Source organism: Halyomorpha halys, unplaced genomic scaffold, assembly GCF_000696795.3.
Source record: "Halyomorpha halys isolate HHAL.00 unplaced genomic scaffold, Hhal_1.1 Scaffold249.1, whole genome shotgun sequence".
In the NCBI taxonomy this organism is placed as follows: Eukaryota; Metazoa; Arthropoda; class Insecta; order Hemiptera; family Pentatomidae; genus Halyomorpha; species Halyomorpha halys.
Window position 1 is genome coordinate 1405667 of NW_027104890.1, and position 10315 is coordinate 1415981.

The window sequence follows — 10315 nt, forward strand, 5'->3', positions numbered from 1 at the left end:
ATTTTTTTTAAGTACAGAACTAAATAATCTTCAGGGATTGGAATGGTAGTTCTTCTTTCAAATGAAAAGATTTGAATTTTAATATATCATCCATAAATAAAATTTTCCTGCGTATCAACCAGTGATAACTTTAGGAAGAACTTTGATAGCATCATCATCAATAAGACACCAGTATCAATCACTGTTGTCCAGTTATGGTGTATTATTGGAATAAGGCAGGTCTTTTCAATAATTAATCCATGGAGTCACAGCAAATTGAAAAACGATAGTCTCATAAATAGTAAAATATTGAAAAGCTCAAGTAACAACATATTATTATAATACATTATATCTGATTTCCTTTCCGTGGAGTGATAAATTGGCCATATTAGGAGGATAGCCAATGGCTAATATTGCAAAATCAAATTTTTAAAAAATGAACAAAAAATAGTTGGTCAGAACTTAGGCACTAATCACTGCAGTTAGCATTGAGACAGTAAATTTAATTTTTATTTATATGTGACAAATTAGTCGATGAAACAATTATCCAAAGAATAATGAAGTTATTCTAGTTTTAGCACAGTTTATCTAGTTTTAGCACATTTCCATATTACGTTAAGTTGGTGCAGGAGGTAAGTTCATCAAGTACCTACTAATTAATAATATGAAGTTTTTTTTATGAACAAGAACTAATGCTTGATGGGAAAATTTTAAGTATTGTACATAACATACAAACATGACATTCTATAATGCCCCACATATTGGCAATGGTGATAGAATGGTGGGGAAAGAAGTCCAGTAAGTCAATATTTTTTCATTTTTTGGAGCTGATTTATTGATAGCAAAGCAACACAGCCATTACTACTAATACCAAAAGTTAACAAAGTACCATAATCGAGTAAACTATGGAAGAATTGGTTGAATCTTGAAAAGCCTTCACATATCATTTTTATTCTCAGATTGGAAAAATATCATGTTGGCAGATAACTATTTCCGTAAATGGACTGAGTACAATACTTCAGATCAATATTTGATAGAAGCATTACAAGATTCACACATTAAGAAAATATGCCACCATAAAGCCGAAAATTCAAATTCATGCATGCATTCACTATTGAGATGAAACTCTTTGTTAGGTTAAAAACAAAATTTGGACATTAAACCAAATTAAACATAACAAAAACTTGTAAACAGAATGGTTTTATATAACCATGAAATAATCAGTGGATTATTTCTCCACACAAATTAAGTTATGGTAAATATTTCAAAAACAATAATTGAAATAAAATGGATCACATGTTCTAACAGCAAATTGACTGTTTTGGAAGTGAATATGTAACAATAGTTGTAAAATAAAAACAGAAAAGGAAAATAAAAGTTTAGTACAATGAAACAAATTGAATATAGAATTAAAGAAATTACAGACAAATTATACAGAAATCTTCCAGATGAAGTACAACATGAATTGATAAATATAGCATTGGGGATCATGGATATACCTAGAGGTACAATGATGGTCGAAAATATGAGGGAAATGGATGTTGAATCTAATCAAGAAATGAAAGAGAGGTTTTTTAAATTGATAATTTCAACACCATTAAAAGATTACATATCAAGTTTAACTTTTTCAGAGGAACAAATATCTTTTCTAAAAAATAAAAAGAATAAAAGGTTGGTGACTTCATTGAAAAATCAAGGCTACATTCTTGGTTTTTATGCTAGTCGAGGAGAAATACAACTTTTCCCAAGTGGAGACTTAATAACCATAGGAATTGATCACCTATGGGAAAGATGTAAGGAATATAGACATTATGGTTACAAATTTGCTGTATGGAGAAATCTTATAAAGATAGGAAACAACACCCCATCATATTATACAAGTTTTTTAAATGCTAAGAACAGTGCTGAATTTGCTGCAATCTGCCAATCACAAAGTTTAGTGCCAATAGTGGGATTTGAAATAGCAAGCGAAGGTTCATACACAATAGAGCAAGCAAAAAAAACATTAGAAAATATTTTATCAATGACATATAGAGCATTTGGAGAGGAGCGGATATTTCTCAAAGGTCTAATTATACAAACTACATTGATCAAAAGTGGGATAAATTCAAATAGAGAAGATACTCCACAAGAAATTGCTGAGGCTACATTTGATGCATTTTCTAGAACCATACTAACAGGGACTAAGGGAATACAAATAGTTACTGGAAATTTACCGAAAGAAACAGTAAAAGAGAACCTCAATGCTTTATTTAATTTGAATAACAAAAGAACCCCCTGGCTAATAAATTTTTCAGTTGGGAGAAATTTAGAACTTGTAGCATTATCTATGTGGAAAGGAAGACATGGAAAGGCATCACAAGTAAGGAAGTGTTTGTGCGATGTGACGAGGAAAATAATGAATGCTAGTGTAGGTAAATAGGCTAAAAAATTGAGGAAAATATAAAAGAAGAACGAACTATAAAAAGAAAACAGAATAATTTTTAAAGCTGTGAGTATTTTCTTTTTTTTTAACACAACATTTAATTATTAATCATTTTTGAGGTTTAGGAAATTGTCTAAATTATTGTCTTTAATATACATACAATTTTGAATTATAAAAGGAAAAGTATGTCATCTCTAAAAAAATATGTGTTAGGCTACCTAATCGAGGATCAGAGACCATGATGGCTGAATAAAATGGGGCAAGGAGCTCATATAGAACAGTGTGCTCAATTACCGCCTGAGGTTTGAATTACTAATATAATCACTGGAGACTGGATTTTTTGCAGTAATAAATCGAAAAACATTCAGTAAAAAAATAAAAAATGTGCAAAAATCATACAGAAAAAAAACAATGGAGCAAATTTATGGGCATTTATATAATTTTATGAAACTTAAAAAAATCAGAGATTAATGATGTCAAATTTATGTTATTATTCACTTTTTATTTAACTTCTATCTGGTTATTTTTGACACAGAGGGAGGGGGTTTTCCTGCAGGTAACTAACCTATTCTAACCAGTTTTGAGTTTGTAGTCCTGCCACAAAATAAAATTTAAAACCTTCAGGCGTAGACTGAACCAGCACCACTGCAGACAACTTGCTAAGTTGACATCAAAACGGCCTCTTTTTTTTTTTTCTTTATTGGCTGTGCAACTTTATTTAACCCACTTATACAAATTTTGAACTTTTATAATAGTCTGTAAAATATGCTCCCAACCAGGTTCCCCACCTAACTACAGGCTCTGGTGGAAGTTGGCATCTTAGAATATTCATATATTTCTCTATGCCTTATGGTGATGTGATTTGAGCAATTTTTTTTGTTTTGTTTTTTCCTGTTATTAACCAGCTTGTTTACTTCTGGATAAATAATAGGGACTTTATCAAATATTCTCCTTAAACCATGGGAAACACAGGTGAACAGTATGGGTAGAATGTTATAAGAACCTATCCAGTTTAGCTAGGAATTATTTGGTATCTTAAGTTTTAATTTTAAGTGAGATACTTATTCCACAATTCAACTATTTTTTAAGATTAAGATTACTACTAAAAATTAAAAACTATGATCCACTAGTTATAAAAATGTTATAATGAACGTTTTCTTTAAAAAGGAAATTATTTCTAGAGAGACTTTTTCATAGTTTCCCAAAACCACTCGTTAGTAGTATTCCAAGAATATTCATCGCTTAGTTTACTTTTTTTTTTTTTTTTTTTTTTTTTAGGTTGATTTGACCTTAGGTCAAATTTATTTATTTAAACTATAATTTAAATAATAAAATGAAACTAAAATATATAAATATTGGCTAATGAAACTAAACTAAATAAATATAGGCTAATGAAACTAAAATAAATAAATATTGGCTAATGAAACTAAAATAAATATAAATATGTGTATAATATGGGAAATTTGTTCAAGCATTAAATGCTATGCAACAAAAAAAAAAAAAAAAAAATCGTGCAATTTAGTCAAAAAAGAGTAAAATATTAAATTTTGTGCAGTATAATATTAATATTACGAGAATGTCTTTTCAATGATTCAAATTTCTATTGAGGTTTTGCTGAATTTAACCTAGGAATCAAAAGATGTAATTGTATGAATATTCAGTCTCTATTAATATCTGCAGAAATTGATATGCCTTACACTGTCATCTCTTTCTTGCTGAGGCTCTATTTCTTCTACATAATTGGAAGGAAACCATTGCTGCCTTTTACCTCCATAATCACCTTTCCACCAACCGCCATCTTGTTTGCTAACATTAGTAATTATTGCATGTTTGCAAAAAGATAATTCATCATCTTGCCTAGCCTGATAGTCGTACAGTGCTTTGACAGTAATCTAAAACAATGAAAGCCAATACTACAAATCAATAGTAATGAAAATTACTAATTAGTGTAATCAATGGTTTAGGATTCTTACCTCATCTTCAGAACATATTACTGCAATAAATTAATAATTACGATTAAAACTAATGTTTATGGATTTCATTTTGTAGTACTTTGGAAAGAACAAAAGAAGAATTTCATAAAAATTAAGATGTTATGTGTTCTCACCTCATTGTGGTGCCCCAAGATAAGCATACTTTTTAAATTATCTAAAAATTATGCCAACCATATAAGATATACTTTCATCTTTGCAGCCGATTACTTAGAGAAGCATCTTTTGGATTATTCCAGAAAAGCAGTCCTTTTAAGGACTATTTTTTACCTAACATATTATCATTAAAATGCCTATTTTGGATTGGTGGGGGCTTATCAGTGACTAAATTCTGAGAATTACAACAAATCTTAAAACAACAAGATATGGAAGGATTGAATATTGTAGAGGCTGGTGCCTGCACTGAAAACGCTAAATATTATCCAATGTCTGATAATTCTCAATATACTTTTGCACAATCTCGTCAAATCAAGTCTGGAATGATTCGTGGGGTAAAGAGGGACCTCACTTTGAAATTTAAGATCATCCACAAAATGGAAGAAAATAGCAAATTGGAAGCTTGACAGTTAGGAAATACAATAGGAGGAATAACCTTATATTCGTACATTCTGGTAAAATTTTTTGGAATATCAGAAGAAAAAGCGAGATAATGCAAGACAAAATCTTAGCATTTAATAAAACCTCAATAAAAATACTGATGAAAAATGCAAAACCAGACTATACTCATATAATCAATCGCTTTATACTCAAAAAATAAAAAAGGCAAGAAGACAGTGCTATAGCTCTTTTTGCTTCCAACAGAACCGTAAGAATAATGGTCAAAATGTTTTTAGATATCTAGCTACTCTAAGCAGTGAATCAAACAAAAATGTCAATGAACCTCTTGTGGTCAAGGGGCAAAAGAATGTAATATTTATATATTAATATAAAAAGCCATCCTCTAGCAAAGTGCCTATCCTCTAAGTCGTCTAAAACACAAAAAGTTAAGTACTCCAGAGCCTTAAAAAGTATATTTCACACTTAAAGAACATATCCGTTTCAATAAATCATTTAAAACGATATTGATATAGATATAGTTGAATACTTTGGTGAGGCCCTAGACAAGAAAATGGAGGCATCTTGTAAACAGGGTTTCAAGAAGTTAAAGAATCGAGACTAATGCTTCTTAAATGACCTGCAGGAGTAACCTGGAGTGGAACACCGGAACAGCTGATGACAATTTACAAAGCATTTGTCAGAACAGCCCTCAAATAAGGTGGAGAACTCAGAGTCTCTCTTTCGGAATAAAGCAGAAAGAAGTTAGATTTAGTACAAAATAAGGCAATCAGGGTGCTAACAGGTGGAGCAAAATCAACCCTTATCATTGCCATGGAAATGCAAATGGATCTTGAGCTGCTGACAATTGGTAGAAAAAAAAACTTGTTAAGCCTGTTGAAAAATATAATTCTTCCTGTAAAACACTGGCAAGAGTAGACCCTAGGGACCATCAGATTGGCAACTCAAAAATCTTTACAATAATAGAGAAGTATAACTTAGACTGCCAATAATGAAGTCATTTGTAAGTCAATGACAATTAACTAATAAATTAAAATATTATTAAAAAAAAAATTTAAATTACCCATCATTACTAGAATTACTAGATTAACATTACTAGAATTTTTATATTGCACAAAAATAAAGAAAATTACATTTTAAAAATTAAATATGAAACAACAATTAACATTTTGAAAAAGTGAGTGTTGTCCTTCATTGAAGACTGCAAGCTTACTACAAGAAAAATCATCAAGGAGAACATATTGCATAAAGAGTGAGGCACTTGTCACAAGTTTTTTGAAGTCTCTCTCACCTCATGTACCGAAGACCTTATAGTATTTAAGTAAATCAATGTTTAAAGTGTTTTTCATAGAAAAAGAGAGGTAACATTTCGTATGCTCTTTTCTGTTGGTTTTGGAAAAACAAAATGAGAAAGGCAAACATATGAACAAAAATTACAAAATTTATTATTACAGGATGTTCTTAATTCCTAGAGCACTATCAAACTATCACGCTAAGAATGATTTACAGTATTACCCAGAGAGTGAGCCCAGAGGAGGGAGGTTTTGGGAAATAATCCTAAATTGCAGAAGAATCATAGAAATTATTTATGTATTCAATATACCTTTCTATTAACTTCAAGAAGCTGCACAACTATCCAAAATTCTAGAGAAATGTATCAATTTATCACTGAAATGTGCAATCTGGAGAGTGAGGGTGAGAAAAATAGGTTTGGACTGGATGATGTCAACCTTGAGGAGTAATGTCATGAATTTGTCTAATGGTAGAATTTTTGTTATTCATTTTAACAGTAAATGTTTGACCGTTGAGAATGAGCTCAGAATATCAGAGTGTCTACTTTCTTTAGTTTGTATAAAAAGTGGCTATGCCAAACCTTGTAAGAATGCTACCAGAGTATGTACTTTATTTCAAATCCATTTACTATAAATTACAATAATCTTGCTAATGTGTGTGAAGAGGAATAAATATACTAGAAACCAAATAGGAAATCTGAAATAATGTTACTACATTGAAATAAAGAAGAAAGATGTCTTTAAATATCTGATCCCAGTATTTTTCCAAAAATGGGTAATAACTTATAGGTCTATAGCTGCTGACTTTGTTTTTATCAGGCTTTTGAATTACTACGAATTTGGCTTTCTTTCACTTATCAGGAAAATAGCTCTAACTTAGACGATTATAAAAAAATTGATGAGATAAAAAAGGACAGCTTTTCTGGGTAATGTTTTTACAGTTATAACTTACAGGGATCTAATCAAAAATGTTATTTAATGAAACTTGTTGAAATAGGAGCGTATTGCTCAGTATCATTTTAATGGCACATTTTACTCTTAAAGGATTAAAACTATGACCAATTTATTTATTTATATATATTCTTCTACCTTCCAAATATCTTTTAATAATGTATATAATATTTACTTTTAATTTATTTTATTAATTTTTGATTTATTTTATTAACAATAATATAATTAATTGTTTTAATAAGAGTATGTTTTCATTTTATTTTTAATTTGTTTATAATATTCCCATAATGGTTATTAAGGTTTTTTTATCAGTTTTAAAATTTACAATAAATGTTTTAGGCTTTCAGTTATGTATATTGTACCTTAGGTTTTATTTTTGATTTATTTATCATTATCCTACAGATCCAGTGAGACGATGAAATGATACAGAGCAAGACACTCCTATTTCAAGAAAGTTATTAAACAAATTATTTATTTTGATAATCACATAAATTATGCCAAGTGATTGTATGGATGAAAATACTAATAGAAGAAAAAGTTCTCCATATAAATCTATAATTTAAAACATACTTGTGATGATAAGTACGTACATTTTCTTGATTTAATTCTTTCGTTCTTGAGTTGATATTTATTACCTGAACGAATATCTATGCTACAAGTATAAATGAGACCCTTTTTTTTTTTTTCTAATGATTAAGCATTGTATCTTTCTGTATTAATGAAGTGGTATATTAATTACCTGATAGACAAAAATAGAAAGTAAATATACTCTTGCATTTCTCATATAAGGTAAATAATTAATTAATATAATGTATTATAAACCTCAAAATCAAAATATTCTAACCAGTAAAAATAATTGAAGCATTGCAGTAATATGTCCTGAAGGATCCTGGAAGAATTCTAAGGTGCTTAGGATCCTGAAACTTTGATTACACTATGTCCATGATTTTTTTAAAACTTTAAAAAAAAAGTATTTGGTGTAAGATTTTTTCTTCACTCCTATTTACTCAATGGACATAATATTTCAGTATTTTAAACAATTAAATAAATATGATCATTTTAGACGGATCTTAACAGAATATATATATATATATGAGAAGATGATTAAGGGTGCAGTTAGGGAAGAACACAAATAAGCAAGACCTTAATTATTAGTGCCAACGTTTCAGCTAGACTTTCAGGCCTTCATCAGGGCTAAGAACAAAAATAAGATAACAACCATAATGATTAAATGGAATTACAGAAAGAAAAAAAAACATAAGAAGATAAAAAATAATATAAGTACACAAGTAGTATTGAAAAAAATGCATAGTATAATATTATAATAATATTTAAACTGTATATAATAAAATACAAGGAAAAAGTAATATTAACATTAATAATGAAAACAAATATATAATTTAATATTACTCTTTCCATGTATTTTACTATATACAGTTTCAATATTCTTATAATATTACACAATGCTTTTTTTCTAGTCCTGAAATTCCAACGGAACGTTGGTACTAATAAATAAGTTTTTACTTAATTGTGTTCTTCACCAACCGCACCCCCAATCATCTTCTCCTCATATATATAATACACAGTCAAAAATCTCTGGTTTATAATTATTATAAAACAAATAATAATAAAAATTATCCACAGTTCTCATTAATGCTTCTGGTTGTTACTAATTGGTTTATATGGTTGCTCTATGCCATAAGCTATTAATGTACCGAGATTTTCCATCTTTACCATTTTTCCTAACTTATAAATATAGCTAATGCCAATATCTAAATAAAGTTAGCCAATTGAGCAGTATCAGCCATAAATAAATAAAATAATCAATCCTCCAAGTTGGTCTCAATACATACAATTTTACATATTTAAATATAAATAATAGAACTTTTTATTTTGCGGAAGGAAAGGAAGAGAGTATATGCTGGAATGGAAAAAAGTATAATATAATAAAAGTTATTTTTAACAGAATAATACATTATATTTAAGTCAAAACCGTTTAATCCTCAAAGTTGACTTAATATTAATTCATACAATTTAAACTGATTGTCAAAACCATACAATGAGGAGAAAGTAATATTTTTACTGATAAACCATTGTTTATTATTATTTTTTAAAATTGTATTGTGTTTCATTAAATAACTTTAAAAAACTATTTCTTGAATTAATAATTTTCTGTGACTGATACTTTTTTCAGAAAAGAATGAACTTCTTAAAGGAAGTGAAGACATGACACTAGATTTTAGTTTTGTAGAGTTAAAAAATATAAAATTGGTTAAAACTAACAAAAACAAATAAAAAAAACAATATGGTATAAAAACATGTTCTCATTAATAATACTCATTCAAAATATCTAAAAACAAAAACATGTTCACTTAAATAAGATGTCACCTAATACTAATCAAAATTTTATCAGAGCTTCGAGAACATTCTTATTTAAAAGAGACCTAACCACATTAGACATAAAATGATCTGAATAAATTATATATAGCCTTTTTTATTTATATTAAATATAGGAAATAATAAATTACCTTTGATGTAAAGCTACTAGGATCCATATATCCAGGAGTTCCCAAAACAGAACTGTCATCGGCATCCTAGAAATTTATTAATTAGTTTTTCAATAAAAAGAAATTTACTGACTAGAATTAATTACAAATTATAATAAGAACATAAAATTATGGAAGTACAGAGTACAATAGTAAAAATACAGGCGAGTATATGTACCATAAAATTGATGCATTTATATATTGAAAAAGAGATCAATGTCATCTATATGATTTTTATATGATGTAAAGTAGTGTGGATGTAGGATGTATGTATAAGTACTATAAATCATAAAAAAAACAAACAAAAAAAACAAATATAATGTTTGTAAAAATTATTTAAAAGACATTATTTTGAGGAGTGTTATATTTTATCTTTATATTATGTAATTTCTTAAAAAAGAACATTGAGTCTTATGTTCAGAGGTGTGGTCAAGAAGAAACAATAAGATAATTTCATTCAACACAAAGGCCCTGCAGTGTTGTGAAACGTTAAACAATAAATAGTTGTTAACTATTTTTTTGTTTCTTTTTGACCATACACCTGACCATCTCCTTCATATTCACTTACAGTCCATA

The 10315-nt window shown here is 28.5% G+C and overlaps 1 protein-coding gene across 1 annotated transcript in view; it reads right to left on the reverse strand.

Moving 5' to 3' along the window:
* The window catches only part of sl (small wing phospholipase C gamma 1), a 72202-nt gene that overhangs the window by 14664 nt on the left and 47223 nt on the right, over positions 1 to 10315 (reverse strand). Inside the window, exons 16-17 of the mRNA XM_067045861.1 lie at positions 9722 to 9787; positions 4102 to 4296 (exon numbers count right to left, since the gene is read on the reverse strand). Coding sequence (XP_066901962.1) covers positions 4102 to 4296; positions 9722 to 9787 — 261 coding nt within the window. The remainder of the gene's footprint in view (positions 1 to 4101; positions 4297 to 9721; positions 9788 to 10315) is intronic.